At 47.0% G+C, this 17334-nt stretch overlaps 1 protein-coding gene across 1 annotated transcript; it reads right to left on the bottom strand.

The window, feature by feature from the left end:
• Positions 1–2891: 2891 nt before the first annotated feature.
• LOC120846644 lies at positions 2892–5210 on the bottom strand. The gene has a single exon (XM_040218480.1). The coding sequence runs from the start codon at positions 5208–5210 to the stop codon at positions 2892–2894; it is 2319 nt and encodes a 772-aa protein (XP_040074414.1).
• Positions 5211–17334: the final 12124 nt, after the last annotated feature.

Genomic DNA, 17334 nt, shown 5'->3' with positions numbered 1-17334 from the left:
GACACAGAATTGTATTAAACATTGTAAAAACTTTTAGGTACCCTACGCCACGCAGTTAGCACAAACAAACTATCGCCGGTGTTTCACACTTTTTTTTTTCTTGTTAGAAGTGAATGATGTTCAGGAAACTGTTAATGCGAGTGTCCCAGCTAAGCGGTAGATTTTAGTGCGAGTCGATATATTGCTGGGGAAAATAGCAAAAAGCGCCGATGTCGTGTTTGCGCTAACAGTGTCGCGCAATGTACGCATACCGCTGCACAATCAACGCTAACGGAGTGAATCAGTAAATTTAGTGGCCCCCAAAAAAGTGGTGTTGTTTTGTTTTATTTTTATGGTTGAAAAGTTTTTATTTTTAAACAAGCAATTCGGTAAAAAGTGCTTCCGTTGGGCACCAACTTACGAGGCATCAATTTGTTCTTATACACTAAATTCTGTATGGCCCTTGCGTAAAAATGTCAATATTGTGTTCGTGCTAGCTGTGTCACGCACAGTAAGAAGACCAGTTCATTGCTCGAACATTTAAACAAGGCCTTTCTTACGCTTTCTTACGCCAAATAGACGTTTTGCGAGTACGCTCTATTACTGGTGGTTCATAAAATAATCTACGTTGTTTATTTAGAGGAAGGAAGTGGTGGTGAGGGGGGGGGGGGGGGGGGAATGAATACAAAAGACGACTCTGGGAACCTCGAACTTTGTAAATATTTCGCTCAACCTATAAGCCTGAGCTAATTAAATCACTTTTGATTTGACTGTTTTAGAACTTGTTAACAGTCGCGCTAAAGGCCAAGATGAGCGAAAAGTCAGATGCCCCTGTTTATTTGAGCAAGAAGCTTATATATGCGAGATAGAACTGAAAAAGCGTGCGAGTGTAACCATAGCAATCTCCGACCAAGCCTGAACCTCACTTTTTTCGCCATTTTATCGAAAAGTCGTTTCATCGAATGAACGGACATTTCATCGAACGCCGTTTCATCGAATCGCCAAGCGCCGTTTCATCGAATTTCTCTGTTATGGCTCTGTACCGAGTTCTGGGGCATAACAGTGCTTTATAGATGTTTCACCTTGCATTTTTTAAGACTAATGTAGTCACTTGTGAAATTGTTTTGAAGGTGGTGTCAAATTACTAAAAATAAAAGCAATTGGCATAAAAAGAAATAATAACAATTGGGTATGCGACTTACTGAAACTCTTTACTCATGTACACACATGAGTGAAACCGCGACGCTGCAAATAAAGGACAGACACTTAGAACACTTTTAAGCGTCTGTGCTTTCTGTTTTTGCCTCATCTTTAATTGTTTTATGTTACATGGAGAGGGGTCATTGTTTCATGGAGGCTTCTTCTCGAAGCAGGAAATGTTCACGATGGAACTTATCTCGTCACTGCACCCAGTGATATAAAAACAGAAACAAAAGAAAAAAAAAGGAGAGAATTAGATGAAGTTGTGTATAAAAATTAAAGTAAATTCCTAAATATTACACACTGTAACGTTGTTCGATGAAAAGGCGTTCGAGGAAACGGCTTCTTTGAAACGGCGTTCGAGGAAACGGCGTTCGATGAAACGGTGTTCGATGAAACGGCTTCGATGAAACGGCTTTGATGAAACGGCATTCGATGAAACGGCGTTCGATGAAATGTCCGGACGCACTTGTAGCGGTACGCGTGCATTACGTGGCACTTTTAGCCCGAACGCGACATCGGCGCTTTTTACTATTTTTGCCCAGCAACATGTATTGTCTAGCACTGAGCTCTGCCACTTAGGTTGGATAGTTGCATTGACAGTTTTCTAAACATAATTTATTTCTAAAAAACAAAATTAGAGAGACCTGCAATAGTTTGTCCGTGCTGTGTGGCAGTATACCTAAAATGTGTTTGCAAAGACAAATTACAAACGCGTATCATGTTAAAAAAAATCGGCTACATTTTTTTTTATTTTTAATGCCTCAAAAATACTTTAAAGTGGCAGCACGTGCTATAGCACCGATTTAAGCAACGTTCAACTATAACACCAGACGCTTCGATAGCCGCACTCGATCAAGAATGCTCACAGAAAGGTTATAGCTTATATATTGTTGTAGGGTGCGGTTATCCAAGAGCTAAAGACGATCCACTAAAACTTTTTAGTATCGACACACACCATTGATGTCTTGTCACCTCATCTGGTTGCTGGGATGCGTAAATATAAATGTCACCTACATTCGTTCGCCATCATATAGTGTGAGTTACGCACATAATATTTGTGCTCGCTGATAGAAAACAGAGACCTTCTAGAAGATGCCCGCGCCTGGTACATCGTTTTCTTTTCCATCGATCTTAATTTGAGGCAGTTTTGAGCGCGATAAGCCGTTTTCTGAAGATGGAATGTTTTGTAAAGATGTAAGTCATCCTTACATATTCAATTCACCACTTCTCGCGCATGTCTTTTGAGCTCCTTGATCAACCGAAAATATCTATGAAACGTTCCTCCAATGGGTGCGGGGATGCATCGCAGCTCTCAAGTATGCGTTTATTTTGCCACGGGCAAAACCAAAGACCTTCGACAGCTGAAATTCGGTGACTGCGCGGGCGCAGCCTTGCAGCTCCGTAAAACCTACACCCGAGGGGCTAGGCTTGGTGAGCGCCAAAAAATGGGGCAGATTACGCGATAGGAGCTGAAGCTACCTGTAAGTCACGAGGTCGCTGCTGCCGCACCCATCGCCCGTCGCTCAGAAAGGGGATTTCCTCGGCTTATCCTCTCAGAAGAAGCCGGCGCAAAAGGGGACTTTTCCCCTCGCCTCGCCGTGTTACAATACAAGAAAGAAAGAGGGCGAGGAGAACTTTCCGCCAGGCGGAAGAATATTTCTGCTGGTCCTCCTTTAAGCGAGGCAGAGTTTGGAGCATGTGACGAGGCGTCAAACACGATGCGAATTTTTGTGGTTTCGCGGTCCTCCTTGATCACGGCCCGGTGCCAGCATATAATACGTCATGCCACTGGGCCCGTCTTCATCCTCAGGGGGAACTCTTTCAGCAAAGCCGTTGCTCATATATTCCCTTATCGACTTGTCATACTGCGTTAGCAGGCAGTTGTCTCGGCGAAGTTTCTTCAGCAAGGCTGTCAAGCGCATAGAAGCAACCTCCTTGTTGTTCGTCAATTGACGCTCTGAGGTCTTCCAAGGGAGGCGGGTCTCGTATCTGCCGTCAGTCATTATCAGGGACGAGTTGAAAGAAGTCACCAGTTCTTTCGATGGCTCATTACCTTCGCTACTCTGGGAGGTGTCCTTAATGCCAAGGCTTTCAAGATCCCAGAATGCACGCAGTTCAGTTGCGATGCACCCTGGGGTCTCGTCAACGTTGACTCTGAAGACGGCTGTCGTTGCACATACGTTGGCAGCGTTGTTCACCTTCAGGGGGCCCTGCAGAGACCACCCGAAGATAGTCTCCACGGCGGTCAGTGAAGGGCTGACGCGATGCACGTTCCCGGTGGTGACCCTCCAATAGTAATCCGCTCCTATTAGAATGCTCACTCCACGCTCCCTTTGACAGTCCCCCACAGGTAGATCAGCGAGTGTGATCCCTTGCCCTTGTAGGCTGTTGATCAGATCACCATCAGTGATGCCCAAAATCTCTCCGCAGATATCCGGAACCTCCAAGGCCTCGATGACGATTTCGGCGTCTCCGTGGTGGCTTCGAAGTATAAGCTCCACCCGGCGGCATCTTCTTTTCGTACCACGCGCCGACTCACCGAAAGCGAATATCGTTAACTCCTCCTCTCCAACTGGTCTACATCGAAGTTTTTCGGAGGTGTCTCGACGGATGAAGGTTCGCTGACTGCCTCCATCGATTAGTGCTCGCAGGGAAGTTTCGGTCTGACCCCTCGCTCGCATCCTGGCCGTTTGAAGGAGCACCTGATTGTGGCTGGTTGTACAGGCGCTCGAGATGCCAATAAACTGTGGTGGGTTTGAATCAGAGCTCGTCGACTGCCCTGCTCCTGCCCACTCGGGGTCGCTCATCACGGTTAGATGTCTCCTAGAACACCTTGCGCACGATAGTTTCTGGGCGGACCTGCACTCTCGGGAGCGATGGAACTGCTTTGTGCACCGAAAGCACCTGTTCTCCGCCTTCAGTTTTTCCTTCTTTTCTTGGATCGTAAGGGGTGACGTACACTTCTCCAAGATGTGCTCGTTAGAGCCGCAGAATACGCAGCGCCTCATTTCTGACTTCGCGGCACTGGTCAATGCTGCCGCAGAGCCTCCCTTTTCGGAGCGAAACTCTTGGTGGCGCGATTTGGGTGCCGTTCGTTGGTTCGCGTGGGGAGTGAGCTGTCGGCATTTTTCTCTGGTTTCTACCTCGATTTCAATAAACTCAAGCAACCTCGCGAGGTCGTCTCTACCTTCGGTCTGTGGTCGCTTTTCGACAATCAAACTCTGATTGTATCTGAGAATGAGCTCAGGAGGAAGAGATCTCTGGAGAACAGTGTGCAACAGTACCCCATACGAATTTGAGTCAACTCCCAAGCTTTTGAGGCTCCGCATGCGTGTCTGCACATCGTCATAGAGCCTGCGGAGCCCATTCGCCGCGTCTGACATAATGATTGGTTTAACGTTCAACAGGTGCGTGAGGTGATCGTTGACGATGACGGAGGGTTGGCCGAACCTCTTCCTCAGTAGTTGTAGTTCTACGGCCGTGCCATAGTTGTCCCCGGTTACCGGAATACCTTTGATGACAGACTCCGCTCGGCCGACCAAATACACTTTGAGGTATTTGAACTTGTCTACGGGAGACAATGGTGGGTTCTGGTCGATTGACGATTGAAACTGATCCCAGAATGTCTGCCACTCCGCCAGCTCTCCGTTGAACTTCGGTAACTCCAATTTGGGTAGCTTTACATTTGGGACAGTTGCGCCGTTACCCCTTTGTACCTCCATACGCGACACGTTGCTAGAGGTAGAGGAGGTTGTCTCGTTGTTCGTGACTTCTTGTAGCTGCCTCAAGGCTCTAGTTCTGGCTATGCTGATAGCATCTTCGTAACCGAGGCTAGCTTCCGTTTCCTCCTCGATATCGTTCACGTCAGTCAGGTCGGCTACTTGTTGGTCAAGCTCACGAAGCGATTTTCGTTTTTCGTCAAGCTCACCTTGCTGCGATGGAGCTCCTTTCATTGCTGTGGTCATCTCCTTGATAATCCTGGTGACCGCAGCTCGGACGACCGCTCGTTTTTTCTTCAGTTTCTCCATTGCAGCCGCTCGTTGGCGCTGTTCGTTGGCTTCAGTGCGTGAGGCTGTCGCTGCTTCCGTTGAGTATCTGTTTGCCAGAGTGAGTTACCTGACGTTCTCCCGGGTTTCGGCACCAAAATTGTGGGAACTTCTATATATAAAAGACTGAATTCACGTTAAGATTAAACTCGTTGCGTTCGTAGGAGAACGTCAGGAAGCGTCCGATACGTTTCGTTGAGAAAAGGACACTGGTTTATTTCTGTACAAATACAAAGGACAAAGTCACCGACACTGGCAAGGGAAAGAGAGAATAACAGCAAAGGGGGGAGAGAGAGGCGGGGTGGTGCGATGCGTTCCAGATTTGTCCGAGCCGAAGGCCAGGAGCGCCCCTCCGTTTTATGACCCCCCTCACATTCCGGGGCCTGGGAACCGCAGATACCCGAACGAGGGCCTGTTTGTGTTTTGCGACGTTCACTTCGCTTTCGAAACGCGGGGCCACCGAGTCTGGCCGAACAAAAGAATAACGTAAAAATATTCTACACCTATCTTCCACCGTGCTTTTTATGCACACCATAGAACTTGTCATTCCCCAGTGACAATAAGTTCCGTCAGGGCACTCATTGGCCACGAACGCGAATCCAAATATTCGTCGACGGATTGATTGTTGACGAGCGCATACGTCCGAGTGACGCAGCTCTCGTGTCCAATGCGTGAGTTGGGCTCTGCTGACGTCAGTTTGGCGCCGATGACGCGCTTTTGGAACCGCGGATGTATCATAGTGAAAACGCGGAGAGCTTTCGAAGGCAAGAAGGTACTATCGCGGACAATATGAGCTGAAACAGCGCTCCGGCCTGTGCACGGTACTACCTGCGCCGCCTGTCGCATCGCTCCCGAAACACGGCGCACGCTGAGGCCGAGATAAATTATCACTTGCGCTCACTGCGCCACTGCGCTCTTCCGGCCGTCTGCTAGCCCAATGTTCACGTCTTCAGCTACCATGCATTTCAGTTCAATTCAAGAAAGCGCCGAAGTGAAAAATGCGCTGTCACGCCCGTATCTCCTCGAGGAGCGCTGCCCTGACGAAGCTGCCTTGGCCCCTAAAAGGAGCCGATCTGAATATCATCGAAAACATTTGGAGCCGCATCAAGGTAGCTATGTCACGGCGTCCCCTCCTCGCGCCTACAAATTCTGGAAAGCAATGGGAGGTGAATGGAAGTGGCGTCGGGGCTGAGCCAGACTTCGTGGCCGCGCTCTATGATTTCTTACCAGACAGAATGAGAGCCGTGGTCGGGATTCAAGGGAGAATGACGCGGTATTAAATTATTTTGCAAGTTTTACTGCGCCTCGGGACCCCCTGAACTGGACTTCTGCCGATTAGAACAAAACTTGATGCTACGGTTGCGACACCCTGTTTGATGCCGTTAACCACGCATACTTTTTGAGGGGTGCCTCCTTCATCCCGATCCTCTTGTATAGTGCAGTTGAACTTCCACCGCCGACTATTGATCTTTTGTGTCTGACAATGTCCTCTGCAAATATTTTTTCGATTAAGTTTCAATCTCCTTCTCTTGACAAATATATGAGTGTTTGTCCCACCTTATTAAGACTAGGCATTCGTAAACAAAAAACTGGTGTCTTGTCAGCAACTTGTTTTGCTTGAAACAAACACGTGGGCCCAGTAATGAAGAAATAATATTTTTATACCTCTTCATACTAATCAAGGTTACAAAACCTTCTCAGTAACTTGTATGCTTACCGTTTCTTGAACATATGTGATCAGTGAAAGAGAAAAAAAGAAAAGAATAAATACATTGGAGCCGGACTAAATCCGGCATACAGATTTTGGCCTGTATTTTACGATGTCCCCTTTCGTGAATGCACCTATAATCAAACAAAAACAACCTGCAGCGTATTTTGATATGACTTTCAAAAACGGTAATCGCAGTTGAAATTTAAGACACTTCACTATTTTTTCTTCAGCAGTCAGCGTTTTTTCTAGGGGATTTTACGGGATACAGTAAAGTAAATCAATACCAAAAGGGGAACTACAAGTGTAATCTTATGTTCCCTCCGCCGCCCTACTACACAAGACAATTAGAACTGAAATATAACAACGAACCACGGGAAAAGGAAGCAAGAAAAAAGATAGCAGTAATCCCGTATTTCCACGGGATTTCCCACAACCTAAAGGTCTCGCAAAAAAGTTCGGCGTGGACGTAGTGTTCTCTGCAGAATTTAAAATGAGCAGGTTGACGCCCTTTCTGTCAGACCACAAGGGCTGTCAGAAGGCCGATCGGGAACCTTCAGTTCCTTGCAAAGAGAGTGTAGTATATGAGATTCCGTTGACATGTGGATTTAGGTACGTGGGACAAACTTCAAGATGCCTCAATGACAGGTTACTAGAACACAAGAGAAATGTCCGCACGCATGCACCGAACTCCGAAATAGCAAAGCACATAGAGGAATGTAATAATTGTAATGCTCATTGGTCAGAGACAGAAGCTCTGCATAAAGAACGAAATGACAATAAGAGGGTCGTTAAAGAAACAATAAGAATAAGTTATATTGGAAACTGCATAAGCCAAGCATCAATGCAACTTGGACGCAACTCCAAAAAGTTTCTCAGACTTTGATCGAACGCATTCGGTTCACGAGGGAAGGGGGGAGAGACATTGTATATGTGTTATACATCTGTATTTTTTTCTTTTAATGTGTTTGTAAGCGCGGTTTCGAGATCACTCGGGTGTGTTTTCCAAAGGGAAGGAAAAGGGAAGAAAAGGAAAAGGAAAAAGAAAAGGTGTTTTCTTTGTGGTCTCCTTATGTCTGGGTGCGTCGCAACGGTTTAAAGGCCACCTGTGTTTTTTTTGTTTTGTGCGCTTTGACGCGACTGTTAGGATAATTCGGGACATATCTCTCTCAAGGTCACTGCGATGTTCCGCAGTGTCCCATTGTTAAGCCCTCGTCTCATGTGTGGGTTGTTTTGTATCTTTTGCGCGTGTTCCATCCGGTTCGAGATGTCTGCAACAAAGGAGTTTATCTGTAGAGTGTGGTTGGGAAAAAGTTCCGTGGGTACTTAAAGGCTGTTTGAGAAATAAACCAGTTAGGTGTGTTTGAGACGTTCTCTGTGTCTGTTCCTTCTACTGAAAGTTCTTCCGATTTCTTCCACCGCAGTCTCAGGTGTAATACGACATGACTACTACACATGCCCGCTGTCGCGCCCACCCTCTCGCTTGCAGACAGCCGGAAGAGCGCAGTGGCGCAGCGAGCGCAAGTGAGAAAATATCTCGGACTCAGGGTGCGCCATGTGTGCGGAGCAAGGCGACAGCCGGCGCAGGTAGTACCGTCCACTGGCCGGAGCGCTGTTTCAGCTCATATTGTCCGCGAAAGTACAAAATAGTCCGTTATATTTTCGAATGTTCGTACCGAAAAGCTGGCTTTTGACTTTCTAGCCTCTTTCTTTTGGCCAACTAAACGATATGCGATTAGTAAAGTTCCAATTTAAAATCATTCATCCCAACCCAAAATTCGTTTCATGGCTCCTTTAACATAAAGTATCGTTAGCCGCGCATGCTAAAAACGCGAGATATATGCTTTGAATGAAGCCTCAGTGGCTGCACAGCCTTCCCAGTTAGTCCGTGCCGAAATGAGACGAAGTATAAGAGCCCATCGGTAATCGACTTAGCTGTGGCCACCCGCGAATACCCACACGAGAGAGCGTGCAGATCAAGCGCAAGCGCAAGCGCATTCCGACTTTCTCTCCACACGGAGAGAAAGTCGGAATGAAAGGAGATGAGTGTGTGGGGCGAGGTCAGAGCGCCGAGCTCTGGTTGGAAGGATAGCGGGTAGACGCCAGGGCTAGCTGCCCTTGTCACTTCGCACTGTTTCCATCCAAGCACAGCGAACAAGAGAGTTGTCGGCTCCTCGAGTAGAGAGTCTTGCGTTCGAACCCCCGTGTGCGGAGTTCGGACGCAAGGTTTCCGGCCTTGAAGGATTTACGGGCCGTTCTTATCCTGCCAGTGACTACATAGCAGCTTTGATAGCGTGGTACTCTACGAGGCGACGATCTCCCCAAGATGGCGGTGCCTGCCAACGAGCGCAGTATAGGCCCGTAGCTCTCAAGCTCTGAGCAGCGCTCCAAGCGAGCAATATAGAATATCTGACTCGCGTTTCGAACATGCGTCAATACGCTTCCCCACTAGTGTTTTTTCTTCTACTCCGTTCCATTCGAAGTGCCAGCGTAGCAGAGCCTACAAGAGCGAGCTGCGAGCTCTCAGTACAGTGATTTCAGTGTCCCTGCCAAGCACGCGCGCTTGTGCAGTGCGTGCAGCGTTGGGAGAACGTGCTTTTGCGAGTAGCTTCGGCTTCGCTACAACGTAAACTGAAACATACGTGCTCGCGGAAGCTATGAAAGAAAGCAAAGATGAAAGGAATGTTTAATAAAACGCTGCGGCCGCGAGCTGCAAATTTTTTTCTTTTTAGGCGTTTTCTTATTGCGCATTTACAGATGCTGAGAGATGCTTTAATTCGAACGTGGCACGTGAAAAATAAAATCGAACGTTGCAGCGCCACACGGACGGTGCAACCTGCTTAACATGGTCACGTCTTGCGTAAGTCTTCCGGACGCGCTCGCGCCCCCTGCCCCAGAGCAACGGGTCTATAAAAGAAGCTCTCGCGGCTTGTAAACCATTTTTCCTTCGAATCACGCCTTAAGGCGCGCGCCCGTAGCGTTATCTGGTGCTTGAAAATAATCTGCTACAGCTCTAGTGCCACTCGAGTAACCGACCATAACAACCGACACCGAGCATTCTCAAGCACGTGCAGCACGTATGCGGAGGTATCTTTGGCAGGCTTGCAATCTTTCGTGCTCCACTTCAAATCGGTGGCCGAATAGGCTACAGCTCACCAGGGTCGCTAAACTCGTCAAACACAAGGACTCTTTGAGTTTGAACACTGCGCATGAGGGGAAGAGCCGAAGGATTGCCGTGAAGTTTCCTTTGTTCACAAACCCTTAGATCCGTTTACCTTCGTTATGTTTTTCATCGAAGAGGCTCAAAATTCTTACCACTGCCTAGGCGGCGCCGAACAAAAGAAGAGAGCTCACCGAGACGACCTTGGTTCATACGATTGACGCCACGACAAAGATTACCAGCTGGAACAAACGATGGCCTCTAAAAAACACGGCGCAGCCTTGGTGTGATTTAATTCTAAAATCAACACCGTCGAAGTTGACAGTCTGATATCGTCGGGGGGATCGGTGGCCGAGTGGAAGCGCACACCAGCTTGGAGCACGTGGAGCGAAAGCTTGCGCTGCAGAACCCAAAGATCCTGGATATGATCAAAGTGTATCCCGACGAAAGAAGGTCAGAACCAGTCGAGTATATTTGTTCGCTTACAGGCAAATTTTGCTGCAGCTGTCGCCCCATCGGTGGGATAAAATATTTTTAGTGCTCTTTCCCAGGTAGATTACCAAAAGCGTCGGTGAGGTCGGCTTGCCAAGATGGGCCAAACTGGGATTAATTCTGCTTTCAGCAAGAAAACAAACAAACAGTAACGTAAGGATGTGAATATCGACGGTTATGTTTGAAGAACGTGAAGACTCCATGCTTCCATCATGCAGAATCAAACTTGTCACTGTCAATTCGAACAAGAATCATTGAATTTGTCGTTCAGATGTGGTAATAATGACCCTGACGTCAAGGGTAGGAAACACAATAGGGAGTATGGGCCTCCTGCGTTGCCCAGGGGGTGCTGCGAAAAGGGACTTGGTGGGCCTTGTTTTGGGCAGTACAAACTTTAGCGCCTCAAACTGTCATGCATCCAGAAGCGTGCCTGCTCTGGTGCGGTGCGCGAGATAAAAATAAAAATACAAAGAAACAACAAAATTCGAACGCCGTCCAAGCTAAAACTCTAGGAGCGTGAGCCAACAACTGCCGTTTCACGCGTTCCAAAGTATCTACTTTGGACAAAGAAAAAGAAAAATGAAAGCGTCGCGACACAGGTGTTTTGACGTCACAACCCAGAGATAAGAGACGCGTACCCTAGCGGTGGTGTCATGAATTTGGCACTTCTGATTGTCTTGCTGCGTTGAGTCTGGTCAATTTCTGGCGTCCAAAGATGTTTTTTCGTTCTTCAGCACCAAACAAAATTAAATAAGCTCAACCAACGTGCCATAAGTAGTGCGAGGCTCAATCAGGTGAGCTTGTACTACCCAAAATGAGGGCGCTACAGTTTGTTCAAAGCTTCAGCGCAGGAGGCCTATTCACTAGACGCCATATTTGTGGGTGCTGTTTAGAGCGCGTGCTCAGAACGAGCTCACATCAATAGGCTGCTAACACCGGCACATTTGATGGTGCGGAATGCACGGTCACCATCAGCACGCGCTCAGCATTCGCGCACAGCTATGGTCGCCAGTGAACACTTTACAGAACGCGCAACGTTTTAATCTTTCTTGGAAGTCCGTCACTGCCGCTCGTGAGTTCATGGAACGCGAACCGTTTTAATTCCAGAACCTCTCCATTATTTCGAAAATTGCACGCTCTGCTGTCTTTTCCTGGATGCTCAGTTGGACATGGAAAGCCTCTAATCAGGGACCTCAAAATAAGGGGACGAGGAGGAGTATGCTTTACACCCCCCCCCCCCCTTCCCTTCCCCTCCCCCGGCTTTTAGTGGCATCGAAAGAGGAGGCGAGGAGTATAAAGGGGCAAGGCAGGGGGGGGGGGGGGGGTTTATTGAAAGACGTCAAGGAAGACAAGGGGAAAGTGCTACCGGTGCTTTCCTCCTTGTTAGTTAGTTAGAGACGAGTGGTAGACCCGGATGAACGCCTTCGACGTGTGTGTTGCTCCAAGTTCGCTTGTTTTCTTAGTGGTTTTCTCCATTTATTTACTTCCATGTTTAATTAGACCTATCGCATTTAATAACGACAATTTCCTAGTCATGGTTACACCACTGTTTGGGAATAAACTGCACGAATAACAACAGAGAGTGCAAAATATTATTGGACGGCATCTGCATCGCGCACCGTGCCCGGCAATGCAACTGCGGCTGTACTGCCTTCAGACGTATTCGCTTTCCAAATGACCAAGACCTCCGGCGTCACTTGGTTGCGTCCGTAATCTGAAAATACTCTTCTCAAACGCCATCTCTTCGAGTCTGCTCGGAACAATTTGTGAATAAAACGTGCACAAAACTTAACGCTGTAATGTCGATGAACGTGAAGTACGCCCTCGGCAAGGTGCGTGCAAGTTTTTTCGTGAGCGTTGCTGTTTTAGCTTGTAACTTTTCGAAACTTAACTTGTCTTAATGTTGATATTTTGTAGTAGTGACATTCACTCAATTTCATACTGTACAACGCTTAGTTGAAATCTCAATTTCGCCACCGCGTGTGGCTGGAAATTGCCGAGAAGTTAGTTCTATCGGTTTTCCTGAATCGGGTTACCCTGCGGGAATACGAGAGCCGTGAACTTTTGTTAACCGTCACGACGCGACTGGATTCTTTCAAAACGAAATAGATTATAGAGTTTTAGAATAGCGCACGCTAAAGCTTTGCGTACGCAAAAATAGCGTCGTTGCCATTCCACACGCGCCGAATGCTAACCACGTTTTGCAGTTTGCGTGCACTATTTTAGCGGACGCTATTCTTCGGAAATTGCATGCGTACGCAAAGAGTTTTTCTGCTCCTCCAAGGAGGATTCGGGATGAGAAGTTGAGTACAGCCAAGACGCGCACAGTCAAAAAATGGTGGCCCGCAGGACCATGGTTGCGGCCACTTTGGCGGCGTCATGAGGGCGACGTCGACGGAATCCTCGCGACTGCGATTTTCAATACGAGACGACATTGCACTCGGATAAAAAAAAACAAAAAAACAAAAAAAAACGAAACAAGCAAACAAACATTAAGGTGGGCAACGATCACCAGCAACTTGATGCTTGCGACGCGGGAACATTTTGCGGTGAAGGTTCGGCGTGCGAAGGTCAGTCAGTACACGAGACCTCTCTCGCCGAGTCGACGCAAGTGGCCACGACCGGTCGACCGCTGCTGTCGCATTCTCATGTTTAAGGAAGCGTACAATGTTCCTCTAAACCAGGAATATTTTTTTTTAAGGTACAGCGTTTAGATTAGGAAACAAAAATTGTTTTGTATCTTGGTGGGGTTGCAAGCGCGATAGGCTTGGGCTTTTGCGTCGCGGCGGAGAAACGCTATTCTGAAACTCTCGCGCGTAGCGTGCGGTAACGCAAGTGCTAACTTTAGCGCTAGCATGCGCTAAAACTGTGTGCGTTATTCTAAAGCTGCCTATTAACTCTATCCCATAAAGCAAAGCCAACAACATCTGCAACCGCAAAAAAAAGAAAAAAAGGAAACGCGAAAGAAATGTTTATTTTCTTATTGGCCGAGGAAAACGGCTCCTAAATAGCCATTGGCGGCATCTTCTACGAGAGCGCGCTCAGCCGCTGCTCTCGTATCAGGTAAAGCCCTTTGATGATGATGATGATGATTAATTTTATTTTCAAAAGGGTGGCGCCATGGCCTCATTGGGGGAGGGGGACATAGAAAAAGGGTACAATCGGCGGTGCGCTCCTGTCGAGTACACGAACTCCCATAGGGAGAGTAGCGCCTCCATGGCCCGTGCTCCGTTAACGGGTGTGATCCAGACCTGTAAAATGTGGATGTGAGGCCCCAGCTGTTGGGCTCTTTTGCTTCACAAGCCGGCACAATCCCAAAAGAGGTGTCGGATCGCCCGGCTTACGCCGGCGATGCACGTAGTGCAGACGACAAGTGTAGCGGGCTCGGACCCTTCCGATGGCGCTTGGTCGGGTGGGCGGCCCCTCCGTGGTCTGTAGCTACGTCACCGAGAGAGTATGTCCTCGGTGAGCGCAGCTGCGGTACGGGCCTTGTGTATTAACACTTGTGTCCCTCTGGGTAAATCCTACACAGTAAACGTTTTTACACCCTTAAGGGTGTGAATCAGTTTGGCCCAGTGCCCTCAGGGTGTTCAGCAAGCTCCCTTCGTAGTGGGTGCTTGCTAAACATCCTTGGCGAAGGGTGCTTGGCATGGAATGGGCACCCGCTGGGGTGGCTTAGTGGGTGCTGGGCCACCCCAGTCAATCCAGCGCCGGGAGAGTATCATGCGATGTTTTGGTTATGTGGGGTTCAAGGTCACTTGACACTCTCTCGACGCTGGATTGGCTGGTAGGATCCGCTGCTCTCGAACGAAGGGTGGAATGAAGTATAGACCCCAGTGAACATTTTATTGGAATGTGTCCAATACGCCTATCATAACTTGTAAATTGCAGAAAAATCATATAAAGTATTGCATATCCTTATATTATTATTATATGATTTACCGCATATGTATACTAAACACATTTACACTTTTTTTCACTTAGGGGGATTGACAAATCACCACATACGAGGCACGTAATAAAGAAATAATAAGTCACACTGATCACAACTTCCTTCATGAATACAAAAGAGCTCCTTGCAAGCCACATCATAACCCTGAGGGCAATTGGGTAGTGCTACGGCGCCCCCCTTTCTCGAACTCTAAGTGAGCAAGCAGTGGCCCCAAGCATCCTACTGCACGGCTGAACCATTCTAAGCATCATGGGTTGCCACACCATGTGGAGCCTTCCTGTTTGGAGATCAAGTGACATGTTTTGCTTGTCTCAGAGGATTGCAGTAAACACGCTTCGCTTATCCCTTGTCTCCTTATGCGCATCTGATCGCTAATTGGAAGCAGGCTAGAAAGAAGTGGTCTAGCCCTTGACTAAACCACAGCAGTATTTCGGTAAGTGAAGTTTATTACGACATCGATTAGAATGTCTTAAATTGAACGTCTATTAAATCCCAAGAGACAAATGAAAAATACAGTGTATGCCATTTCATGACAAAAAATGTTATCGGAAAACATGTAGTGAAAACTATCACAGAATGAACTTGCACTCCACGGCAAAAAACAAACAAACAAATGTTTGAGTAGAAGACGCTATCCCCTTGCTAGTGTACAAGGAAAGTTATAAAGTTCTGGAAGACGACTATCGATGAGGAACTTGTACAGCTAAATTCTAAGTACCTCGCTTACAGGATGTCAGCATACGTTATCACAGAAAGTGTCCAACAGATAAAGAAAGACGAAGAAAACATACCTCCATAAAACCTTCTACCATTCGTTCTGTAAGCAAAATAAAATTAACCTGATAATACTGGCGAGAAAATTGCATTATACACTTTTAAAACGGCTCACAAAACATCTCTTCAACCACATACCTGTCTGCAAACTTTGTTGAAAAATTTAATTACGACTGCCTTTGGGAGTTGTGTCGCTCAAGACAAGGAAAAGCCCCTCCAGAGCAACCAGCGTGTTGGAGGCCTTGCCGGTGGGACGTTCTCGTCCTGCGTTAGGTAAAAGAAAAAAGCACTATATATTTTAATGTAGAAGGCAAAAACATGTTTGCTCTTGTCAACTGCTATTATTTGCTGCAGTTAAAGCCATGAGAATCAGCCTCCACACAGGCATAGAGTGCTTATGTGTGAACAAGTAACCGGCGTCTGCAGCAATGTAAAACGGAGGAGGAGTTACAATCAAGGCAACATCTCGACATGAAAGTATTGCGATATAATCTAGGGGCACTTTTGAGTGTCTCTACTTCTGTACCAAGGTGCATTTGTGAAATATATTTGTATTTCAGTAGTGAAATACTTTTGCAATGTATATTATGATACGCTGCTAAACTTGTCTATCGTGCTACATTTATTGTTGGAAATCAGCTGCCAGGTTTGGAGATAAAAAAAAAAAAAAATAGAAGCCACGCTAAAAATTCGAAGCAATCCTGGTTCTTTTTTCGCAATGAGTGATTTTTTTTTTGCTTTGCTATCACATTTCGCTTTTACAGCGGCCGGTTTTCTTTCTGCAGACAGCGGCGTTCCTCTGACCAATTGAGGTTATGGTTTGGATAAGAGGATAGCAACAAATGCACAGATGAGAAACAATATGTCCAACAGGGTCAGAAGACAAAAAGCAGGGCGTTTGGGCAGACACGCTTTGTCAGGCGGTGTCATCGGTCGCCAGCGTTCATTGGGTGCGACAATGGGTTCTTATCGGTATCAGCGAACATAGCCAAGGGAAGGCAAGTTTAAAAAAAGAAAAAGAGACAAACACCGACAGAACGCGGAGAGCTCAGGAGCTACAATCTATGTCGGCCATGGACGCACCCTTCTTCCCTCGCCACCCTGCATTATGAACCGTATAAGGCTGCCGATCTGACCATAACGGTACATGCTGATATTTGTCCCTTGGCCAATGTAAATTTTTTTGTGTCCTCCTCTGCACTGAAAAGCCCAAAGATGAGGGTTACAGACAACAGCAAACATAATAATGTGTCGTATGTAACTGTAAAAATTAATTTTCACAAGTTGCATTTTATGTACAATCACCGGCCATATGAGTTCCCCCATCCGAACATAAAGTAGAGCAGCAAAAATCCAGCATGCAGCGTGTTGAGCTTCGCAAGGTTGAGGGCTGTGGCTTTTGAGCGTTGAAGTGGGTGATTGCACAGAAACAGGTGCTCGTGATAATATAATTATACAGCTAACTATGAGACATTGCTGTGTTTGCACCTCACTGCACCCCTCGAATTCGTGACAGACAAAGGTGTTGTGACAAATTAGATAATGAGCTGTAATACTGTTCAAATTTGGGCTAGTTGGTGAAGCATGTTTAGGGGTAAAACAGCGCGAACAAGGACACAGGACAGAGAAGATGTACAGAGACGGAGCGCTGATTGTCAACTGTTTATTTTTAAAGAAACGCCCAACGCGTGGACACGCCAAACAAAAATTACATCACGGCACATGACCGTCACATGATCGTCAAAAGTTAAAGCCCCTCCGAAATTGCCAACTCACAGTCATAAAGATCTATCGAAGGCGCACTGACACAGTTGTCTTTGAACTTGGAAATGTAAAATGCCTCAGTTATCTCCCTATTTCGTTGGTGACTGTGTCGTCCCAGGACCGTGGTATCTTCCAAAACCGCAGAACAACCACATCTGTCGCAGTGAACCGCCAGATTCACCGACGGAGATGCTCTAATCAAACATGCGTGTTCACGTAATTTATCATTAATGCAGCGACCGGTCTGGCCGATGTA

The sequence above is a fragment of the Ixodes scapularis genome, unplaced genomic scaffold (assembly GCF_016920785.2).
Source record: "Ixodes scapularis isolate PalLabHiFi unplaced genomic scaffold, ASM1692078v2 PGA_scaffold7__128_contigs__length_106722199, whole genome shotgun sequence".
Lineage (NCBI taxonomy): Eukaryota > Metazoa > Arthropoda > Arachnida > Ixodida > Ixodidae > Ixodes > Ixodes scapularis.
This window is presented reverse-complemented; position numbering and strand designations above follow the sequence as displayed.

Excerpts from the sequence above, each read along its gene's own strand:
- LOC120846644 (XM_040218480.1), bottom strand. The coding sequence starts at position 5,210 with ATGGAGAAACTGAAGAAAAAACGAGCGGTCGTCCGAGCTGCGGTCACC.